The sequence below is a fragment of the Papio anubis genome, chromosome 12, assembly GCF_008728515.1.
Source record: "Papio anubis isolate 15944 chromosome 12, Panubis1.0, whole genome shotgun sequence".
Classification (NCBI taxonomy): domain Eukaryota; kingdom Metazoa; phylum Chordata; class Mammalia; order Primates; family Cercopithecidae; genus Papio; species Papio anubis.
The window spans coordinates 71,581,645-71,605,859 of NC_044987.1; the positions used below are offsets into that span (position 1 = coordinate 71,581,645).

General features: G+C 48.7%; 1 protein-coding gene across 40 annotated transcripts in view; it reads left to right on the forward strand.

Moving 5' to 3' along the window:
* MICAL2 (microtubule associated monooxygenase, calponin and LIM domain containing 2) overlaps positions 1 to 24,215 on the forward strand; it is a 295,251-nt gene that overhangs the window by 145,675 nt on the left and 125,361 nt on the right. For all 40 annotated transcript variants that reach the window (XR_002517066.2, XR_002517069.2, XR_002517067.2 and 37 more), the window contains 11 exons: positions 3,171 to 3,287; positions 4,680 to 4,781; positions 8,491 to 8,646; positions 11,742 to 11,842; positions 15,747 to 16,004; positions 17,190 to 17,305; positions 18,165 to 18,291; positions 18,968 to 19,058; positions 20,229 to 20,376; positions 21,722 to 21,921; positions 22,482 to 22,588. Coding sequence is in view for 34 of the 40 variants with exons in the window: in XM_017948611.3 (XP_017804100.2) it covers positions 3,171 to 3,287; positions 4,680 to 4,781; positions 8,491 to 8,646; positions 11,742 to 11,842; positions 15,747 to 16,004; positions 17,190 to 17,305; positions 18,165 to 18,291; positions 18,968 to 19,058; positions 20,229 to 20,376; positions 21,722 to 21,921; positions 22,482 to 22,588 (1,523 nt within the window). In the remaining 6 variants the exon portion in view is untranslated. The remainder of the gene's footprint in view (positions 1 to 3,170; positions 3,288 to 4,679; positions 4,782 to 8,490; positions 8,647 to 11,741; positions 11,843 to 15,746; positions 16,005 to 17,189; positions 17,306 to 18,164; positions 18,292 to 18,967; positions 19,059 to 20,228; positions 20,377 to 21,721; positions 21,922 to 22,481; positions 22,589 to 24,215) is intronic.

Consider the following 24,215-nt stretch of genomic DNA (forward strand, 5'->3'; position numbering starts at 1 on the left):
TGAGTGCTGAGGCCCTTCTGCTCTGATGTTCCTCAAGCCTGGAGCTCTCAGGACTACGTATGTGCAGACAGGTTTTGGGAAAGGCAGACTCCCTTCCTGCAGCTTTGCAGTGGGGAGGTCTTTCGCTGTTTTCTATGCAGCTGACCCTTGACCCCTGACCAACACTGGTGTGAACTGCGAGGGTCCACTTATACCTCAGTTTTTTTCAACCAAACACCTGCAGGAGGTAAAACCCACCTATATAGAAGGCTGACTTTTTGTATACTTGAATTCCACAGGGCCAACTGTAGGACTTAAGTATGCATGGATTTTGGTATACTCAGGGGTTCTCCAGCATATACTGAGGGATGATTGTATAGCAATAGTGACCCATGAAAGGGAGGTTAACACTATGGGGAAAGCTCAAGAGTTTGAACAGATTTGGGTCCAAAATATGTCCCTTACACTCTTCAAGCCTCAGTTTTATCTCCTGTAAAGTGTGATTAATTTCTGTCTCCTAGAATTGCTGAGAAGATTAAATGAGGTCAAGTTTGTAATGTGCTTAGCACTGTGCCTAGCACATAGTAAGTGCTCAGGAAAATGCTTTGCATCCCATGCTGTACAGTGAGCAAGAAGCAGCCATGGTCCCCAGACTTCAGAATTAAAAGCTGCTTTCTCCCAACCAGTGTTTCTCTGTAGAGATGGTTGGGAGGAGGGCCCTGAGAGCTATGTTCTTATGAGGACAAGAATTGATGGGAAAAAGGAATGAGGCTTGGGTGGGAACAACTGGAGAGAATTATCAGTCACGTAGGGTATAATTTATTCAAACACAGGAGAATTTACCAGCTGTGGCCCAGAATTTATTCCCACTTTGAGATGAGAAAATTCCAGGAGTCTAGTGGAAATTTGGATTTACTCAGAGAGCTGCAGTGTCAGCTTTCAAGATGTGCTCTCCCACCCATGGAAGAATGTATGTCGGTTACCAATTTAGAACCACTGTATTGAGCACCGCTTTCTCATCAAGTTCTCTTGTGGGGCAGAGCTAGGTACCAGGATGCCTTGTGGGGCCCTGGGCTGGTTGGGCTGGCTTCCTGGCCAGGAACCCTTCTCTGCCCTCATTGACAGGGCTTTAATTGAACCCCTAGTCCTTGGAAATACTGCAGCGTGCCGTAGTGCTGGTGGGACTCTAGAATAACATGGAGACAGTCAGAATGATCATTGTCAAGGGTAGCTCTAGTACTTGTGAGAAAGGAGGCAAGGAAAATTTATTGAGCGCCTACTGTGTGCTGGAACCAGACTGAGTAGGAACCTCATAACTATAAGGAGAGGTCAGGCCTCCCCTGGTAGGGTGGTTCGTGGCAGGAGGTGGATTGGGCTTTTTAAGCTGATTGGCTTTGGATCACCCCAGCCACATCTCTAGCCCCAGCTACATCATCATACTCAGCACTGCTCAGCAGTTCTCCATGTCTGTGTTAACATCCTCCTCCACTTCCCATTGTGGCCATTCCAAACCTCCAGCACGGTGACCTCATTCCTAGCAGATGGCCTCCCTCCAGTGCTCCTGGTCTAGGCCCGCTTCTCTCTGCTGCTGCCCCAGCACCCATTCCTTCCTCATGTGTCATGCCAAGTCACAGCTGGCACCTCCTTTCCAGTTCCAGTCCCTCTGGCTTCCTTCCTTCCTTTCCACCTGCCCCGTCACTGAGTCTTCCTGCTCCTCCCCTCATGCCAGACCTCCAGCCCTATTGTTGCCCCACCACCTTTCCTTGCCATAAGGTATTTATTCTAGAAAGAAGGGCGTAGACTTGGTCTATACTTTCCATTCAAACCTCCTAACCTCGCAGTCTGCTGTGTTTCCCACCACTGTGCTAAAGAGATTTTCACCAGGGTCTCCAAAAGCTCCCAAACCCCCAAGTTCACTGGCCTCTTGTCACCTTCACAGTCCTTCATCTCTCTGTGGGATTTGATATTCTTAGTCCCTCCTCTCTTGGCTTTCAGGACCCCAACTAAGGCCCTGTTCTACAACTGCCACCCTCCCCCAACCACCATGTCTTGCCCCATTCTGTTTACCTATGTTCCCTCCATTAGAAGGCGTGTTCTGTATCTCCTGTGCCTAGCATGGCACCTGGCACAGTATAGATGCTCAATAAATGCTAAATGAGTCAAGCCCACCAAATACAGAAGGGCCCACAGAAAGTTTCAAACTTCTGGTTGGGTGTGGTGGCTCACACCTGTAATCCCAGCAATTTGGGAGGCTGAGGCGGGCAGATCACAAGGTCAGGAGATCGAGACCATCCTGGCTAACGTGGTGAAACCCTGTCAATACTAAAATTACAAAAAATTAGCTGGGCATGGTAGCGAGTGCCTGTGGTCCTAGCTACGCAGGAGGCTGAGGCAGGAGAATGGCATGAACCCGGGAGGCGGAGCTTGCAGTGAGCCGAGACTGCACCACTGCACTCCAGCCTGGGCAACAGAGTGAGACTCCATCTCAGAAAAACAAACAAACAAACAAAAAAAAGTTTAAAACTTTTCACTCTGCAGAAAAGTATTTGGAGGCATACCCATTTGTGCTGAATGGCAGGAGACAAAACAGAGAAATGAGATTCTACTCACTGTGGGAGTTTTGAAATGTGGGTAAGAGATGGGGAACCATGACCCAGCTTTGTGGGGAGAATTTCCTACCCACTCCTCACCACTGGATGTCTAAGAGCTGAGGCATAGGCCCCATCTAATGAGTCACTGATCAAGTACTTCACTGAGGCCCTTTACTCTGTCTTTGCCTACTCCTCTTTCCATCTTCACTTCATCAAACCTAGAGCCCAGCTGGGGAAGGAGGCTGGAAAGACAGAGTCTCTCTTGTTACAGCATCATCTAGCAGCTAGAACAGGGTCTAGAAATTGGACCGACATGAGTCCACGTTCTAGCTTTGCTCTGTGTCTCCTTGAGCAAGTCACTTAACCTTGTTAAGCCTCAGTTTCTCATCTACAGAATGAGAATAACGATTCCAAAGGGCCGCTGTAAGAGTTAGACGAGAAAACGTAGAGCTCTTGGTGCATAATCCGGCTCAGTAATGATCATTGTTGGTATATTGCTGTGCTCAAAGGTCACTGAGCAGCAGTGATTACGTAGCATTCTGCATATAGGTGGTGTTCAGGCATTGCTGTGACAGTTCCTCTCTCCTTCCTGCCTGACAGGTATTCGCCAACTACAGCTCATCCTGTTCAAGGTGGCCCTGATGCTGGGAGTTGAAATCCATGTGAATGTGGAGTTCGTGAAGGTTCTAGAGCCTCCTGAAGATCAAGAAAATCAAAGTACAGTATAATGTTCCTTTTCTGCCTAGAAAGCAGATACTACAAAATAGAAATCCCATTTGCTGCTTCCAGAGGGTGTTTCTGTAAGAGTTATTCTTATTGAGAGCCGGTTGGCATAACGCCACTGAAGAGGATTTTACTGTTTTTTGTTTGTTTGTTTTTTGTTTTTTGTTTTCGTTTTTTTTACCATTGCTATGACTTTAGGTTTGCTCTTTGGTTCCGAGGGTATTTATGATTAAGCCATTAAACCTATACTTTGGTTACCCTGTCCCAAGGGGATGCTACTTTGGCAAAGGAAATCTAATCAATAAGTAGGACAGAAGACATAGATTTGGTTGTTTGGTAAGGTTCATTCACATGTTCTTCAAGCTGTGTGTGTGTTTCACACATAGATATGTGGTTGTACTTGTTATACCCACGGCACATTTTAAAATCCAGTGAAGTGAAGCTTCTAGAGCAACTGTGAAATAAGGTTCAAGATGTTATTTTATATATAATACTCTTAACCATACTGAGGTATCATTTATAAACTATGATATTCACCCATATAGGCATATCTTAATGTTTCTCTTTTTTCCTTTTAGCATGTTTGTTTAAATTCTTATCCCTTACACACACCATGGTCAGAGAGTTTATTCCGGATGCCTCTGCATCTTACTTATTATTAAAATTGTCTACTGCCTGGGAAGGGCTTTGAGTTTGGGACCAGATTAGTGTCAGAGACCTTGTAGTTCCCTGCTTAGGGTACATTTCTGTTTTATCCTGTTCTCTGCCCAGATTATTTGAAAATTTAGGAGAGGCTTTAGTTAGCTTTTGGAGCAGGACAGCATTCACCATTTGGCATTCAGAGACTGTAATCTTAACCTTTTCCAGACCTCTGGTGGACATTAAATCTTAATTATCCAGGCTTCACCTGAATTTTTTAAAAAATAAAAGACAGTGTACTGTACAATAGAACATTTTGAGCATGCAATAGAAATTAAAACTGGTTTCCTTACACTCTACACATCCTTTTGGGTCTGTTTAGCAATGAGAATCACTGAAGAATGTGGGAGAATGTGAAGAGAAGATGGTGGACTCTGTTGAGAAAAATAAGGTGCAAATGAGAGTAGTTTATGGAGCACTGAGGATAGACTCCTAGCAGAGGCCAGCAAAACCAGGCATGGAGTTGGTGTTGCTGGTTTACTTCATCCTGGATTGAACTGACACTCAGGTCAGAGGACACCAGATTAGAGAGTGAATCTGGACTGCTCTAGCCTTTCCCCTGGAGGCTCTCTCTGGGATGCATAGACCTGGCTGCACTGTCCATTTCTCAGAGCCACCACACGGGGGTTATAATCACTCTCTTCCCACCTCTCTCTGCCAACTCATCTCATTTCTCTGTCCTGGTAGAAATTGGCTGGCGGGCAGAATTTCTCCCTGCAGACCATTCTCTGTCGGAGTTTGAGTTTGACGTCATCATTGGTGCCGATGGCCGCAGGAACACCCTGGAAGGTGAAGACTCTTCTTGTGGGAATGGGGGGATGGGAATGGGAGAGGGTACACTGGGGAAGAGTTGGAGAAAGTGGGCAAAATGCAGATGCCAGAGCTGGATGGAGGTCCTGATAGGAGCGCAGACTGTCCTGTCCCTCTCGAGGTAGAGCAGCCCATCCACCTGTGGGGTGGGCAATTCAGGGGACAGCCATCTCATTCCGTCTGAACCTCAGTTTTCTCACCTGTAAGATGTGGATCACAGAACCCTTTCAAAGTGTTGTTATGCAGGCTGGGAAAGGACTAGTGTGTGAAAATGCTTCATAAAGATAACGTGCCATGGGGGAGAAAATGAACATCCCTTATTGAGCACCTCCTGGAGGGTGAGCCGTGGTGCCAAGCACTTTCATACTTACTTCAGCTAAGATAAACATTTTTATAATACTATTAATGGTATTTGCTTACTTTCAAATGTAATATTTATACTTGAAGGAGGAACTCACTTCTTTTTGTAACTTTTAGTACACCCACTGCTGGGCAGGCAGGTATGTCTTGCCAAACTGTCAAGGTACAAAGGCCACACTTCTCTGAGTTCTAAAGCTGAAGCATAGTATCTTTCTTGGGGTAAGATCCAGTCAGGTTTGAGAGAAACCCCATTGCCAGGAAATGCTTCCACCCCCTCCACCCTAACGCCAAGACTGATCCACCCACAGGCTGTACTCATTGATACTAACCATGCTAAATTGAGACCACGGGTTGTAAACAATGTGGCCCCAGATGGCATCTCTTAGATTAGGGCAGTTCTGCTTTTTGAGCCTGCCACCTCAAGAGCCGCAGGCTGCAGATGCCTGACTGAGAGGACACATCACTCTGAGGATGGGACATGCTCCCTGGAACAGGGCTGATCTTAGAAAACGCAGGATTTATGGGCCGCCTGGCCCAGGACCTTCCCATCTGCCACATAACCGGGGCTGTTTACCATCCCCCTTTCACCTTCCATATCCACCTCCCCAACCATCGGTCATCAATACCTGACAGGCAAACTGCCGACTTGGGTGTAGTACTGTTGGAATTTGCACATTTGATGACAGTGTAAGTTAGAATATTTGAGAATCCAGGACCTATTGTCAGCTTGAGTATAGTTGGGCATTTCATGAACATGGAAAGAAGGGTGGAAATTGATGGAGCCATTTGAGCCACTCAGGGCCAAACAGGTAAACTAGAGCAGGGCTTCTCAGTATCAATACTGCAGACATTTGGGACCACACCATTCTTCGTCACAGAGACTGCCCTGTGCATTGCAGGGTGTTTAGCAGCATCCCTGGCCTCTGGTCCCCCAGACACTGGTAGCACCCCTAGGTGTGACAACAAAATATGTCTCCACACATCGCCAAGTGGCTTCTGGGAACAAAATCACCCCCAGCTAAGAAATGCTAGATGAGAATAATGGCCATTGCTGACCCTTTTGACAAAGGTCTAATGAAAGACAACTTAAAGGAGGGCTATTGAATAGAAACCCAAGGTTGTTGGCCAGGCGCGGTGGCTCACGCCTGTAATCCCAGCACTTTGGGAGGCTGAGGTGGGTGGATCACGAGGTCAGGAGATCAAGACCATCCTGCCTAACACGGTGAAACCCTGTCTCTACTAAAATACAAAAAATTAGCCAGGCACGGTGGCTCATGCCTATAATCACAGCTACTCGGGAGGCTGAGGCAGAAGAATCGCTTGAACCCAGGAGGCAGAGGTTGCAGTGAGGCAAGATCACACCACTGCACTCCAGCCCAGGCGACAGAGCAAGACTCCATCTCAAAAGAAAAAAGAAAGGAAGGAAGGAAGGAAGGAAGGAAGGAAGGAAGGAAGGAAGGAAGGAAGGAAGGAAGGAAGGGAAAGAAAGAAACCCAAGGTTGTCACTAAAAGGGATTTTTGACAGATAGTTGAGAATCAATGTGAGGCTGGAGTATATGGCGAGCAGGTGTGCAGGGTATTCCCAAAGGTGGCTAAGGAAAGGTTATATCTGGAGGTCTGCACCTGTGTGACAGGCACCTGGCGTTACACCAAGTACACAGCATGCCTGGGGCAGGGGCACTCAGGAAAGGTCAGATGACAGCAAGATGGGGGACTAGGAGGGAGACACACTGTTGAAAAGTGACCATCTGTTATGTCGAACCCCCATGAACCTCAATAGGGAAAGTACCAAGTTCAAGAGGCCAAAGAAGAGACCAAGAGCCAGCAAAACAGACATGGGGTTTTATTAGGGATTCACAAGGGAGAGAGTCCAGTGGCGGTGGGCTGGACAGGTGACCCGGCTTCCCTACAGAAATGGTCCAATGGCGGCGGGCTGGACAGCACAACCTCACAGCCCAGTGGTGGCAGCCCGCGCAGGAAAACCACAACTGCTTGTAAACAGTGGGCAGTTTATACAGCATTTTCACTTAACACCCTCCTCTTAACCTCCACCTGGCAACCTTCATCCAACCCAGAACTCAGGGCCTGGATCCCCCTGTATGGTCCATGTTCTACAGGATGGGCCAGGAGCTCAAATGTCCCTCATAGAGAAGGAACAAGTTTTGGGGTTGGCCACTCCTGGATTCCCCAGCTCAGAACACACATTCAGGTGCATCAGCCATACAGGGTCATTCTAAAGGTATGCTTCAGTTATTGCTATCTGGTGCATTTACCCTGCACCAGCTGCTATGATCCTCCATAGCACTGCCATTCAAGAGCAATTTTAATGTAAATCATTGAAAACAAGAATTAGAGCACTAAGGCTGGGCAACATGATGAAACCCTGTTTCCACAAACAGTTAAAAAAAAAATAAGCCAGTCATGGTGACACATGCCTATTGTCCCAGCTACTTGCCAGCTGAGGTGAGAGGATTGCTTGACCCTGGGAGGTTGAGGCTGCAGTCAGCCATGATTGGCACCACTGCTCTCCAGCTTGGGCAACAGAGTGAGACCCTGTCTGAAAAGCAAAGCAAAACAAAACAAAAAACGAATGAGAGCTAGAATGCCATCTATTCATTTATATATGCATTGCAGATGTACTAAGTGCCACTTACTGGGAACTGGTGCACTATTTTCCTCTTTTCAAAGGACACCAGTCATACTGGAGTAAGCTGGGTCCCACCCTACTCCAGTATGACCTCATCTTAGCTAATTATACCTGTAATGACGCTGTTTCCAATAGAGTCACATACTGAGGTACTGGGGTTAGGACTTCAACACATGAATTTGTGTGTGTGTGTTGGAGAGGGACATAATACAGCCCCCAAAAATGGAGATACAAAGAAACTTTGTTAAAATCCCTGTCCTGCGTAATCTACTTTTCAAGGGGGCCAGGGGTGGTGGCACCATGAGAAATGCTAACAGAGTAGTTTTAATGCTATAAATTCAAAGTGTGTGCGGGTCTCTCATGAGTGTATCTAGCAACAATGCCTGACACATCCTTAAAAGGGTGCGCCCTGTGACTGCCTGTTGGGAAGGATCCCTTTGGCCTTCTGTTTGTTGAAGCCTAACCAAGTCCTATAGGTTTTAGAAAAGGACAAAATCTCACGGACTTTTAAAGGCCTTGGGAGCAAACCTCAGCATTTCTGCCCGCTCCTGTCCTCTAGAGATCCAGAATCCTGGTTTCTCTGGCCTGGGAGGCATCTGGGAACAGCTCTCCCAATAATCATTTTCAGTTTTCACACCAAATCCAGAAGATAGACACACTTTTTCCTTTCTCCTCATGCAGGGTTCAGAAGAAAAGAATTCCGTGGGAAGCTGGCAATTGCCATCACCGCCAACTTCATAAACAGAAACAGCACAGCAGAGGCCAAGGTGGAAGAGATTAGCGGCGTGGCTTTCATCTTCAATCAGAAATTTTTTCAGGACCTTAAAGAAGAAACAGGTGGGACCTTCACCTTTCTCCCAACCAGGCCAAGGTCTAAAGTTTGCAGTTTCTAAGGTGTGCAGAGGCGTATGCTGGCTTTCTGGGCTCTTGGGCCTGGAGGGACTCACTCTGATACAGTGGAAGTAACGATTTTCCCTAGGACAGTGAATACAGACAGGATTCCTTCTGGGACAAGAGAGATTCTTGAGGGAATGTTCTAGATGTTGTACATGAAAGGAGATAGTGGACATTTGCTGAGTGCTCATTACGTGTCAATTCTCAGTGTTGTGGGGTACAAAGTGGAGGTTGACACGATCCCTCCCACAGTGGCTCCCTGTCCAGTAAGGGATATCAGTGTAAACCATCCTAAGGCAGGTGGCCAGCACTGTGCCCGAGGTCAGCAGGATATTTAGGGAATGCTGAGGAGGGAGCCAGTCACCTATGGATGGTTCCTGAAGGTTCCCAGGTGCTTTTGTGCAATGTAGCAGTTGCCCTTCCCCAAGAGGGACATCCAGGTATGCCCAGGAACATAACCTGTACTGGCACCAGTTGTCACCCGGCCACGGGCCTAGAGGATAGGAGGTATTGATTCATTCACTCAACTAATACTTATTGAATGCCTACTATGTGCCAGATGTTGTTCTAGGGCTTGAGAACGAGCAGTGAGCAAAACACAATCCCTCCCTCTTGGGCTTATGTTCTACGAGAATAGACAGTCAAAACACAAATAAACCAGTGACTCATCAGGTGGCAATAGGGACAGCAGAGAAAAACAGGGTGAGGGGAAAGGGGGATGAGTCGTCTGTCTCCAATTAAGCAAATTCTAGATATTTTTCCTTTCTTCTTAACCTGATTAAAAACATTTATTTCGGCCGGGTGCGGTGGCTCATGCCTGTAATCCCAGCACTTTGGGAGGCCAAGCCAGGCGGATCATGAGGCCAGGAGATCGGGACCATCCTGGCTAACATGGTGAAACCTCATCTGTACTACAAATACAAAAAATTAGCGGGGCGTGGTGGCACACACCTGTAGTCCCAGCATACCCAGGAGGCTGAGGCAGGAAAATCGCTTGAATCCGGGAGGCGGAGGTTGCAGTGAGCCGAAGTCGCACCACTGCACTCCACCCTGGTTGACAGAGTGAGACTGTCTCAAAAACCAAAAACAAAAAAACCCCACGTATTTCTCCTTGAAAAGCAATGGAACAACAATGTTAAATAAAATCTTTATACAGAAAATAAATCATCCACAATCTGACCACCTCACACAGGAATAGTCTTCAGACTCACCTACTCCTTTTCTGTCATTTTCCACCGGCGTGCTTGCTTGTTACGTGACTGCAGCTCAAATCACGGTGTCCACACTATTCAGCTTTTCTCATTCAGCGTCACATTCCAAACATCATCCTCCTGGTGGTCACTTTTAGGGGCTGTGGAGGATCTCATCAAATTGATGTATTGTCACTGCCTAAGCATTGAAACCAAGGATTAGCAAACTATGGCTGGCCACATGGTTCTATACTGCCTTCGAGCTAAGAATGGTTATATATATAGGCTGAAGAAAACAATCAAAAAAATATTTTATGATACATAAAGATGATTTAAAAATCAGATTTCAGCATCCATACATAAAAGCTGATGGTCACCCAGCCACACATTTCTTTACATGACTGTTGATGGCTGCTTCCACCATGAGAGGTCATGAAAGAGACCATAGGGCCCACCGGCCAGAAATATTTCCTAGCTGGTCTGTCACACACACACACACAAACTTGCTGACCTCTGATGTAGGCCTTCCAGTTATTTACTGTTACAGATATTTAAGATCATTTTCTAGGAATGGCATTAGTTGTTGAGCGAGATTGTACCTCTCACTGGCCACGAGGGTGTGTGCCCACTGCATGACCCTCTGAGTTTCACCTCCATTGCATTATTTCATTAAAAGCTTGAATATTTCCTGCCAACATATGGTGTCCTTTTGAATGATTTGAGAATCCTCCAACCCTCCCTTCCCCTAAAACCCAAGAAAGTAACTATTCAAGCCACTCAATATAAATGAGAGCAGGACATTGAGTGTGTTTTTCCACGTTTCAGTGAACTTCCTTTAAACTTTGCTGTGGTTGTCACCTTCGGCCATTGTTTCACAACAGTGCCCTCAGAAAGTGACAGTTGTGACCTTCCTGATTCTCCTGGGGGCCCTCTGCATTGATGCCTGTATCCTATTTAACTATAATAAAGGTGTTCCTAGAGTTACCCAGCACGCCTTGTGTAAATGCTATGTTGCCATGTGGCTGTTCCTTTATCTCCCTTCAAATAAGCCAGTCAGCCTCACACTTGAGTATGAATTGGCATCACCTAGAGCTTGTTAAAGCACAGAGTGCTGGCCTTATCCCCAGGGTTTCTGATTCAGTGAGTCTGGAGAAGGGCCCCAATAATTTGCGTTGCTAGTATGTCCTCAGGTGATGCTGATGCTGTTGGCCAGGGACCTCCCTTTAAGAACAATGCAGCTAAGCTCTCATTGCACAGTGTGGTTTTAAATGCAGGAACTTAGTGTGTAAGGTGTCTTGTGATTGGTGGAAAGTGCAAAAAGATACAGCCCAGCCTTCTACCCTGAGTTGTTCCTACCACTGCCCTTGGGTTTTCACATCCAAGCAGGGAAATGGTAGAAATATTCCTTGGCATGGTCACTGGAGAATTCCCACAGCTCTATGCAGCCATGGGCACACGGAGGGCACAGTGGATAGGACTTGGAGCTAGATGGCCTGGGGTTCAAATCCCAGCCGTGTCATTGCTGAGCTTATGTGGCCATGGCCGGCACTTGGCTTTTCTGCAAAATTACCTGCCTCTAAGTTATAAATGCTGGCCCACAACCCCTGCAGACATTGTGAGTTTTAACAAGAATAATGCCTCTGTGGAACTATAGAAGCTAGCTGCTTGGACTTGGGTAGATTCTAACACTCTGTTTTATCTTTGCCAGCCTTGTATGCCTTAAAAACTGGGCTAACATGAATAGTCTGCAGATAAATAACGAGACCAATAATGAGGCAAAGTACAGTCCCTGGCACACAGTTGGTGCTGAGGAAGTAACACTGAGCTTGTGAATGCTTCTCTTTTCAGGCATAGATCTTGAGAACATTGTTTACTACAAGGACTGCACCCACTATTTTGTCATGACAGCCAAGAAGCAGAGCCTGCTCGACAAAGGTGTCATCATTAACGTACGTACCTCTTGGCTGCGATGTCCCGACTTTGTGACCTGGGCTGGTGACTTCGGCAGGTGTGAAAGCAGATGTGGTCCTGCCAGAAACTGAGCGAGGGGAGGAGTGGGGAAGGTGCCACCCGCTCACACCCTTCTTTCTCTTGGTGTTACACGAGTGGTGGATAAAGCAGCCCACGCCAATATGCACAGAGAATTTTCTGCACATGGGCGTGTGCCGTTGTGAGACCTTTACCAGGTGTTAATGTGGATTGACTGAGTCTTTTCCTTCCCAAGTCTCATCCAGCCTTGCCTCTTCTCTGGGAGGTCACATGTCATTTGGAGGCAGATGGGGGCTCCTTGTCGTAATGAGACATAGGCATCCTTTGACTTGTGAATTTCACGCTGTGGACCCTTGTCACCTTGTGGGGGAATTTCATTATTCATGCAGTCAAAGAAGACTCAATCTGCATCTTGACACTGCCACGTACCAACTCCAGACTGTGGGCAAACTATTTATCCTTCCTGAACCTCAGTGTTATTTACAAAATAGGAATGATAGTTTCTGCCTGAAAGGGTTCTTGGAAGGAGCAAATAGGAGATATATACAGAGAAGCTAGCACAGTGCCTGGCAGAGGGTGGGTTTGTAGATTCCCTCTGTAACTTCTCAGCCTTGTTTGCACATTGGCTTTTTTGTCCTGCTGGCGTCCTGGCCTCTGCCTTGTGGCTTTGTGACTTCATGCTTAAACACAGAGCAGGGTTGGAAGGAAGAAACATGGAGTAGTGGCCCCTGACTGGAAGCTTCTTCGGTCAGGTGTTCAACCCTTCCAGAGCCCCCGTTGTTGCTACCACTGTCACTACTGCTGCTGCCACCTCAAGATAAGGATCATGCAGCCCAAGGTCAGCCTGCTGTCTGGGTGTCTGCCTGGAGCCCAGGCAGCATGGTGGCCATTCATCGCTGCTTGTTAGAGAAGAATGCGCCCATCTTCTCTCCTGCGTGTGCTGGCAGCCGGCTGGGTGGTATTAGTAACCCAGCCGCCCCGTAGGCCTTCTCCACTTCAGCTCAGGTCTTTGCTGAGAGCCTGAGCTGTGGACGGAGGCTGTGAATGTGGGCTTGGTGAAGTGGGCTGAGCATGCCAACAGATGGGTGGGCGATGGGCTTCCGCAGTGTCCCACTGCTGACTGTCAGTCTGGGAGTGGCGGCGTCCCCTTCTTCCCTCTGCCTCACAGAAGCTGCCTCCTGAAGTTGCCGCCTTCATCTGAAACTGGGGGGTGCAGGGGTGTAGGGGTAGTGGGCACCTTTGCAGAGGAGGGGCTAGACAGGCAGGCAAAGCTTGATAGGTTGTGTGTTTTGCAGAGCACCCTGGCCTCCTGGGATGCTAAAGGTCACCCTCAGGTCATCCCAGGGTGTTTGCCCAGGCAGCAACCTGTTGCTTATGGCAACTTGCTTCCCTGGCAGTTGTCAAAGCCCCTCCAGGCCCATGCTTGTCTTCATCAAGGCCTTTCGTTCTCCCTCAGAGGCCCCTGGGAGCAGCTCCTGAGGCTGGTGCTGAGGAGCGTAAGGTACAAGATGGGAAAGAAATTGGAGGCCACAGGCTGGACACCTGACTGGAATAAGAGTTATAGCCTGAACCTCCAGGTGTCCAGCCGAGTTCCCGACCCATCTTCCCTGGGCTGTTTAAATTTACATTCTTCTCTTGCTCCCTGGAGGCATGGCAAGTTTTCTGTTTTCTTCTCCCTACATGGATCCGCATAGCCACACACAAGGTGCTGAGTAAATGTTTGTTGAATGAATGACTAACCTCTGGACAAGAGGTTTTCCTGCTTCCCCACTGATTCCAGCTGATCTCTGGGCTTCTTTCCATGGCTACCGATGGAAGAGCAGTTTCTCTTCAAGCAGTTGTGCCTCTGGGCTCTCAGCTGTGTCCATCTTTCTCTTCCCCACAAGGAGGATGTCCTATCCCACAACCTCCCTGGGCCCCTGCCTCTGCCGGCCCATACATGTGTGGGCTGGGATTCTGTCCTCCTGTCCTTTTCCTCATCTGCTCCCTATGGTATTGCTCTTTCTTCCATCCCCCTACTCATCTGGGACCCTCCAGCCGCTAAGAGACCCCACAGCAGCCCTAGGCCACTAGGCTTCCAGCCAGCTCTAGCCCAGTGTCTTCCCTTTGCTGAGTCCCCACTCTCCTGCATGAGGAGTCCATGCCGGGCACTGTCTTCATTGTGTAATGTCACCCACTCCATCTTAGGGATGCTTGGGGCATGTTTTGAGGGGGGGGGTATTTGAGACCTCTCCCTTCTGTCTTCCCCCATCTCACCTCCACGTCTACGGAGAGAGAAGTGATCATGTGGCCGCAGAAACAGGGATCAGAAAAGAAATCAAATAACAGGAATTCCATCCTGGACACTGGGGCCTGACGGAGAGCTCTTGGACCAGTGCTGGCTGCAATTTGGAGGGTTTGGTTTGGATGGGGGAAATATGAGTTTCCAGAACAGGCTATTTGAAATCATGGCTACTCAGAAAATTGAGGCAGTGGTCAGTCTGGCTGTAGACGCGGTACCCTGTGACTGTGAAGACCTTTGTGATTGAGGGTGCCTTGGCTGGGTCCAGGATATACTTCATCATAAGCCATATATGGAGCCAGCATGAATTACAGGGTACAGGAATTCCTATTCATCAGTCACTTCCCACATGGGGCTAGGGATTTCGTGTGTACACTCATTCCGTCTTCTCACGCAGCTCTGTGAAGTAGGTTTTGATATTCCCTTTTTACAGATGAGAGAGCAGAGACTCTGACAAGTTAAATAACTGGCCCAGATTTAGTTGGTAAACAGCAGAGGTGGACTTTGACCTGTTGCTCTCACTGACCCCAAAGCCTGTGTTCATGTTACACACTGGTCCCCTCCCATTCCAGGTGTCTGTACTTTTTGTGTCACCTTTGAGAAAGGTGGTCTTTTAGTTTCTTTAGCCACACGGTGAGCAGCTTGGACTCTGGGGATACACTAAGCTTGTCAGCTCTCTTCAATCCTGACATCCTGTGATTCACTGCCAGTGTCCCTCCAGGATGGATACTCCAGTCCTTGCAGCTCAGGGTTCTGCACTCCCCATGAGAGGAGCATAACAATTAGCACCAAAAGCAAGCTAGTGGGGAGGCTGAGGCAGGAGAATCGCTTGAACCTGGGAGACGGAGGTTGCAGGTTGCAGTGAGCCGAGATCACGCCATTGCACTCTAGCCTGGGAGACAAAAGTGAAACTGTCTCAAAAAAAAAAAAAAAAAAAGCTAAGCTCTGAGGAGCCCTCAGCCCATCAAGTGAAGGGGTCACTGATGTCGGAAAGTGGGAGAGGTTACCCATTTTCTTCTTCTGGTCTTTTTTGACCACTAAACATGGCATATTTGGATCACATTAACTTAGCTGAATTTATTATAAAATCACACTTTCTGATGGTTCCTTTGTCTCTTAATTGTACTGAAAGTTCTCACGAGAACCAGCCCTATGAAATGTGCTCGTTGTTTGCTCCAAGACCGTTATCAAGTGCACTGTTCATTCCAGCTCTCAACGCGCCCTATTGCAATTCCTATGTGAGATAGATCTTTTAGAATTTAATGCCAGGGAAAAATGGCCTCCCCTGAGGAATTTCTATGCTTCCTTCTTTGTGATAAGGAAAGCTCTGTAGCATATCACATTTCCCTTTTGCCTTGGATGCCAGGAAGCTCAAAGCCCAATTTGATGCGTAATCACAACTGTGTTAACCCTCACAGCTGGCTGATTTATTTCCTCTTTATTCCCTTGGCCCTGGTTTTTGTATGTCTTTTCTGACTAGCCTCACTGTATAGACCCATTCCAAGTCCTTTTGCCAAGAGGTGGGTATGAAGGCTAGCCCTTTGGAGGGGGAGGTTGCCTCACTGTGTTTTCATCTTCCCCAGGACTACATCGACACGGAGATGCTGCTGTGTGCAGAGAACGTGAACCAAGACAACCTGCTATCCTATGCCCGGGAAGCTGCAGACTTTGCCACCAACTACCAGCTGCCATCCTTAGACTTTGCCATGAACCACTATGGGCAGCCTGACGTGGCCATGTTTGACTTTACCTGCATGTATGCCTCAGAGAACGCGGCCCTGGTGCGGGAGCGGCAGGCGCACCAGCTGCTTGTGGCCCTCGTGGGTGACAGCTTGCTTGAGGTACCGCCTGCGCTCGGAGCCCCCACATTTCTCTACAAGACAGATCCCACATTTGTATTCTGGCAGGCAGTATCTGCTGTTGTGCAGTGGGGAGAGGACAGGCTCTCAGCCAGTTGGCAGGACTCTGCCAAGCCTGTCCCGGCCTCAGAGCCTGTCCTGTTGCTGCATTCAGAGGAGCCTGTTTGGACTCAGTGTAGTTAGGAGAGCCTTCTCTTCTATCTCCTGGCTCTTTTGCACTGACTTCTTTGATGAAGTACAAAATCAGGCAGCCCCGGTCTGGGCCACGTGGGCCATCCTTCTCAGAGTGTGTGGACCCTCAGCTGGGCCAAGACTTCTTCCTCATGTGGGTGGCCCTTTGTGGCCTTTGAGATCACACAGGGTGCAGGAGAGGCGTATGGGCCCCAAAGTCTCTTTTCCATTCACAGCTCCCCAGCTGAAAATTCTTCCCAGAAAATCTGCAAGGGTGCAAGGACCCTTAGATTAAATGAATGTTTTCAGAAAGGAGAAAGTTTTCTCTTTAGCATGAGCACTGATTATGTATTTATTCCAAGTTAAGAGTCAAATTCCAAACCATGCTTTGGGTGCTCATGGAGCAGATTAGTCAGCACTTAGTTTGGTTGACTTGGTCCTTGGGAACCATTGTGCATGGACTCGAACCTAAGATCCTTGGTTGAGCCCTCAGTACCCATCCTGCTGCTGGCCCGGACTCCTTTCCGAGCTTGGTTTCTCCCTGCCTTCCTCCCATGCTCCATGTTACACCCAGAACAGATGGCTGTTCTTCCATCAGGCACCAGCGTTTTCCAACCACCATGCCGTAGCCCACACCATTCCCAAGTAGATCAGGATCAGAATCCCATCCATTTGTGAAAATCAGCTTAATGCAACTCTTAAGAAGCTTATTCTGATTTCCATCTCCCTCTCCCAGGGTGGGAATTTGTCTCGCCTTTTCTGAGCCCTAAAGCAGTTTTGCGATGCCTGCATCATAGCACCCTTTATGTTTGACTTTCTGCTACAGTTATTTGACCTTGTGGTGAATCCTCACAGGTAGCAGCATCCCTGCCCTGTCACCTCTCTGTCCCTTCAGTGCCCTGCAGAGGCCTGGTAATCAGTGTGTGCTGGGTACAATGAGATCATAGACTGGGAGTTATCAGAATCAACTGGAATTTTGCACATTTTCTTTTGCAGCCATTTTGGCCCATGGGTACAGGCTGTGCCCGCGGCTTCCTGGCAGCCTTTGACACGGCATGGATGGTGAAGAACTGGAACCAGGGCACCCCTCCGCTGGAGCTGCTGGCTGAAAGGTGAGCTTTGACAGCAGGGCTGCTAACGGGGGGCAGGGCCACTCAGGCAGGAAAGGGGGCAAGATCACCCCTCAGGTGACTGCTGGATATACCTGGAGCCTCTGCCTCCTCCATTCTGCCTTCCCATGTGTGGCCTGATCTGATCATCAGCATCCCCAGGACGCTTTCTCCATCATGATCTGACTCTTACAGTGACTTGCTCTGGGGGCCACGACCTTGGGCCCTGGATGACAAAGAGAAATCTTCATCTGGGTTGGCCCTGCAGCTGGCACTCCCCAGCATTGCTCGTTCACCCAAGAGCCAGAGAGGTTTATTTAAGGGAATCTTCCAGGGCAGTACTGAGTCCCCTGTCCTGGATGGGGGTTGGATTCTCTGGCTTTCCAGGCCTCTCCCACCGCTGAGATCCTGGGCTTCCTCCCAGACCCCTGCTGCTGGCCACGTGGCTGTGACAGCTGGTGGACAGGGGGAGGTCAGGGCTGCCAGGCGGAGGCAGGCCTCTGACAGTCTTGGGTGTGGAAGCCTGTGGTCGTGGGGAGCAGGCCGCAGGAGGCAGCGTGGCTGAGCATGGTTATGGCAAAACCACAGGCCACCGTGCTGCCAGCCCTGCGTCCCTCCCCTCTGCCTGGGTGGAGGAGTCCAACATCCCTGTCACCCAGGTGCCCCTTTCCTCTCGGCTCCTTTGACCTTCTCCCCACTTTGCAGATCTCAAGAACCAGGAGTGTCAGGTATTTCAGGGAAGGGTTAGACAAACATGTCCAGGAAGCCCTTCAACCAGAGGAAGGGGGAAGTAGGGGAGGGTGGGGACAAGGCCTGAGGTGGCAAAAGTGATCCCTGACCTCCAGGCTCCGCCTCCCTCCAGGGAAAGTCTCTACCGGCTGTTACCTCAGACAACCCCAGAGAACATCAACAAGAACTTTGAGCAGTACACGTTGGACCCAGGGACGCGGTACCCAAACCTCAACTCCCACTGTGTTAGGCCCCATCAGGCAAGTGCATCCCTGGGGCCCTGTCTGAGTCACTGTGCACTGAACAGTGGGAAGAGGTGGTGGGGAGGGGTCACATTAAATTTTGGTCCATTCCTGGGACTAAGGCCACCAAGGCCTGCTGGCCTAATGGTGGGACCAGTTCTTCTCCCCACTAGAGTCAGCATTCTTTCTAGCCCACAGGACAGAACTAGAACACACATCGGGGGAGATATATATATATATATATGTATATGTGCATGTATTTACATATATTGTCACTGTGCATATGCATTGCTGATCTTACCTGTCTCAAATAATTTACTTGGCCAAACATGCTCTCTGCATACCACGCATGGTCCTAGGGTCACTTTCTTCTTCCACTGATTTAAAGCCACCAAACTCTCAACCTTTTTGGTCAATAGAACAGAAAATTGTGTGAATTTTTAAAATTAGCTAATTACATACACACAAATTAGCTACACACATTCCCACTTAGTTTGCCTGCATCTGGGTGGAGATTGAGGCCCATTGCTCTATGATTCAACTTGCCTGGGTTCCCTGGCCGAAGGTCATGCCTCCTAGCAATAGAGGAAAATGGTGGCAGGCACTGAATTGGGGGTAGGTCGAGTTTAGGGGCCCTGAGACTAGGATTTGGGGGAAAACTGGTGGGCAAGCATGTTGTCTCTCTTGCTCATAGGTGAAGCATTTGTACATCACCAAGGAGCTGGAGCACTACCCTCTCGAGAGACTGGGCTCAGTGAGGAGATCTGTCAACCTCTCCAGGAGGGGTAAGTGGCCCTCCTGGGACCCTGGTGGGTGGCTGGGAAGGGCTTTGAGGGGAGGAGGCCTGCTCAGTGGCTGTGGTGACACAGGCTCTGCAACCAGCCTGGCTCTGCCCCTTTATCTGTGAGACCATGGGCAGGCACCTCTCCTCTTTGTACTCCAGTTTCCTCCTCTGTAAGACCAAGAGAACCCCTGCCCAGAGCATCATTGTGAGGATGAAAGGAGCTAGTATGTGTTGAGAGCTTCGCACAGTAAACATGAACTGGGTTATTATTTCACTGGGACTTGTTCTTATTTTCCTCTTGTTTCCAGCATGGGGGCCTTGTCCCCTTAAGTAGAAATGAGGTTCATGCACTTCACCCTTTTCCTGGTCATCCTGGGCCTAGCAGTGCACTGGACACAGGGCCGGTACTCAACACAGGGAGATGGGATGGTTAAATGAGGAATTCCCAGCACCCAACTCGGCTCAGGATGCTCTCCTGCTTAGAGACCTCTTTGGCTACCTGTGCCTGTCCAGACTTTGCCTCCTCTCCTTCCTTAGGCAAACTCAGCTGTACTCCTTCTTCCCCTCCATGCACCACGACGTGCCCCACTGCTGTAATAAGCCACTTACTATAATCAACCATTTCACTGTTACACAAACATAGCAAGTTTTTCTAGATTCTTTGCCACCGCACAGTCCTTTCTATCTTCCTGGAATGACTTCTTCCATCTGATAAGTTCCTAGATGCTCTTAAAGAACAAGCTCAAATGTACCTCCCCATTACGCTTTTCTCTGGAGAATTCCTCTCCCAGAGCAGACTCAGGCAAACCTGCTAATGTGCTCCCACAGCACCCGTTTCTCCCTCCATTGCAGCACTGTGTCATCGTCACCCCCTCTGTGACTGTCTTCCCCACTAGATGAGCATGTTGTTGGCAGGGCCTAAACATAGTAGGTCTTAGGGACTCTGCTGGAAGAGAACATGCTTCCCCTCCCCTCCCGCCACACTCTTGACCAGGCCCCCAAGCAGCAGTCCTCAGGGAGCTGCACCCATGCCAATGGCCCCCTGCCCTGCCCCCTTGCCTTGGGGCTGCTCCTCCTGGTCCCCAGCCATGGTGGCAATGAGAGGGGATCGCCAGGGCAGACTGTGTGAGATTCCTGCAGAGCCTCACTGCCTGTGCTCTCCTTCTTGCAGAGTCAGATATCCGGCCCAGCAAGCTCCTAACCTGGTGCCAGCAGCAGACAGAGGGCTACCAGCATGTCAACGTCACCGACCTGACCACATCCTGGCGCAGCGGCTTGGCTCTGTGTGCCATCATTCACCGCTTCCGGCCTGAGCTCATGTGAGTCTGGGGCCCAGGCTGGCCCCTGGAGACAAGGGATGCCAAGGCCATTCTGCTGCATGCAGAATCTTCATTACTTGGTTCAATATTTCTTTTTCTGTGTTTCAATTTGAGATTTTTCTTAACATTTGTTCTTTTCGCTTTGCACTGATTACTCTGTCAGCAGTGCATTTGATCTGCGTTCCTAATATGTGAGGATAAAAATTGGTTCAGGCTTAGTGATGATATTCTTGACACCTCACCCCCCACTACCCTTACCCCCCGACCCCCATCACCACACTCTGGAAATTTGAGCATTCACACCTTGGAGCTCCACCCTCAAGAGAGGAGTATGGGCCAGACCTAATTCCAGGGACTAGTTTGAGGGTTTTATAGAATTAGGTTTGAGACCCAGATCCATAAGCTGTGTGTCCTTGGGCAAGCCACTTACCTTCTCTGAGCTTCAGATTCTTCATCTACAAATTAGAAAGAGCAGCAGGGTCATCAGGAAGATCAGGTGATGTTTGAGGAAACACTGTGATGCTGAAGCATGATGCATCTGTATTTAAATCAGCAGCAGCAGAACTTCACAGCCAGGTGCAAATCACAAAAAAGACTGACAGCAAACCCTACCCAAGGGCTAGCAATTGGTACCTTAGGAAGCGAGGTGACCTTAAGAGGATGGACTCTCCTTTTTTTTTTTTTTTTTTTTTTTTGAGATGGAGTCTCTCACTCTGTTGCCTAGGCTGGAGTGCAGTGATGCAATCTCAGCTCACGGCAACCTCCGCCTCCCAGGTTCAAGCAATTCTCCTGCCTCAGTCTCCCGAGTAGCTGGGATTACACCACACCCAGCTAATTTTTGTATTTTTAGCAGAGACAGGGTTTTGCCATGTTGGCCAGCCTGGTCTCGAACTCCTGAGCTCAAGTGATCTACCCGCCTCTGCCTCCGAAACTTCTGGGATTATAGGCATGAGCCACTGCGCCTGGGCTCCCTTTTTACTTTATATGCTATATAATTTGATGTTTTTTACAAGATGCCCATTTTACTTTTGTAATTTTAAAAAGGTGATGTATTTAAAAGTAAAATAGCTCATAAATGTTCCCAAGAGGTTTAAATCATCTTCTGATGGCTTTAGCCCAGACAGCAATAATGTCATCATGGCCCGAGTCTGATTTTGTCCCTTCCTGACCAGTGGGGTGGTGGGGTGAGAACTGGGGGCAGGGGTGGGGTCACTGTTCCCCCCCTGTACCCTGCCAACACCTGGCAGAGTGTCACCCTCAGTGCTCCTTACCACCTGAAGGTGCTCAGCTCGCCGCACCTCTGCCTCCTCTCCCTGAATTTCTCTACTTTGTTTTGATTCTCTAGCAACTTTGACTCTTTGAATGAAGACGACGCTGTGGAGAACAACCAGCTCGCATTTGATGTGGCAGAGCGAGAGTTTGGGATCCCTCCAGTGACCACGGGCAGAGAGATGGTGTCTGCCCAGGAGCCTGACGAGCTCAGCATGGTCATGTACCTCTCCAAGTTCTACGAGCTCTTCCGGGGCACCCCACTGAGGCCCGTGGGTAAGCACCTGGACAGAGATTTTGCTTGGCCCCTTGGACCGTCTCTGTCCCTGTCACTGAGTCTAACTGCTCCTAACACTGGTATGGTCTGTTCTGGGGCTGCCCAGTGTGTTCCCCTTGACTGTGAGGCCAAACGGGTGACTCCATTCACCCAGCCTCTGTGCATGTAAGTGGATCTGTATGTCATTTACATCTTGAGTTTGGGGGGACAAAGTCTCGCTCTGTCACCCAGGCTGGAGTGCAATGGCACGATCTCGGCTCACTGCAAGCTCCGCTTCCCGGGTTCAAGCCATTCTCCTGCCTCAGCCTCCTGAGTAGCTGGGACTACAGGCACCCACCACCACGCCCAGCTAATTTTTTTGTATTTTTGGTAGAGATGAGGTTTCACCGTGTTAGCCAGGATGCTCTCAATCTCCTGACCTCGTGATCCTCGCGTCTCGGCCTCCCAAAGTGCTGGGATTACAGGCGTAAGCCGCCGTGCCCGGCCAACACCTCCTTGTTATAGCCATACTTCCTGGAGCCTGGTTCCAAATCACAGTTGCACTTTTATTTCCCAACAGATTCTTGGCGCAAAAACTATGGAGAAAATGCTGACCTCAGCTTGGCCAAATCATCCATTTCTAATAACTATCTCAACCTCACATTTCCAAGGAAGAGGACTCCACGAGTAAGTTTCGGCCTGGTTTTTGTTTTATTTCCCATTGCACATGGACGGGGTATGAGGAACGGAGATTGTCACATTCTCAGACTGTTGAGGCTAGTAAGTTACATGGATCAGGCGCTCCCGGAAAACACTAGTAAAACTTGAATTAGTTATGAGTGTTTTTGGAAGTTCTTCCTGGCACTGTGTAGCTAGTTTCATGACTTCAAAGTGGTTATAGGAAGGACATGGTAGCGAGCTGATAGGACACATTGGTGAATGCTTTTAGAAGTAAATCAGATCAGCTCTGCTTCCTGAGGGATGGGGATGAAATGATTTCTCACTGTGCTGAGCAGTTTAGAACTTGATGGCCATCAGTTTAGTGGCAGAAGTGCATGGTGGTGATGCTCCATTTACACATTTGTTCCATTAATTTGTATTTATTCATTTATTCAACAAATATACATTGGGCTCTCCTATAGGTCAACTTTAGGGCTATAGTTTTCGTTTCTGATGAGGGAAGCAAATATACGGAAGTGAACAATATATGGACCTTGCCTTTGAGGAGCTCAGAGCCTAATAAAGAGGTTCCCAAACGTTCTCAACTTATAGCACCCTTAGTGTCTCTGTAATTTTTTTCATGGTGCCCCATACCAAAAGAAATACCTAACAGTTTCATTTATTAAGTAGTTAAGACCAAATAACTTAATAGGAGCATTTTTCAAGGTGTCTGACAGACATGATAGTGTTTTCCTAGAAAATTAAAAATATTCTGTGGCACCTCTGTGAGTTCACATGGTGCCACGGGACATAGTTTGGGCATCACATACCTAAGGAGCAGTGACAGTTTCGTGTGGATGCTAACATCTCCACGGGAGGCATGATGCCAGTTCTCTTGCTTAATGTGCCCACTTTACAGATAAAAATGGAGGCCTGTGGGTGCAGTGGCTCACGCCTGTAATCCCCACACTTTGGGAGGCCAAGGCAGGCAGATCACCTGAGGTCAGGAGTTTGAGACCAGCCTGGCCAATATGGTGAAATCCCGTATCTACTAAAATTACAAAAAATTAGCCAGGCATGGTGGCAGGCACCTGTAATCCTAGCTACTTGGGAGGCTGAGGCAGAAGAATCGCTTGAACCCAGGAGGCGGAGGTTGCAGTGAGCTGAGATTACACCATTGTACTCCTGCCTGGGCAAGAAGAGCAAAACTCCACCTAAAAAAAAAAAAAAAAAAAAAAAAAAAATGGAGGCTGGGTGCCTCGGCCAGGTCACCTGCTACTCTGTTGTACTTCATTGCTTTGCCCCTACCCCATGCTTTCTTCACACTAATTAGTCCACTCATTAAAAGGCATTTGTTGTGTATCTAGTTATAGGACATACAGAAGTGATGTGAGTCTTGACCTTGGAGTCCAGTTGGGAAGATAGGGAGCAAACTGAAAACCAAGGGTCCGAACCTTAGGGAACAAGGGAGTTTGAGGGGCTGGCAGAGGCAGAGCAGCCAGGAAAGAAGATGGGAAGGGGAAGGGACAGTTGGAAAGGCAGGGAGGGAGTTGGGAAGCTCAGGGAGGAGAGCTCTTCTACGGGATGGGCCCTGGAGACTGTGCCAGGCAACAGGGAAGCCAGCCAGGGTGAGGGCTGAGGACAGGCTATGAGA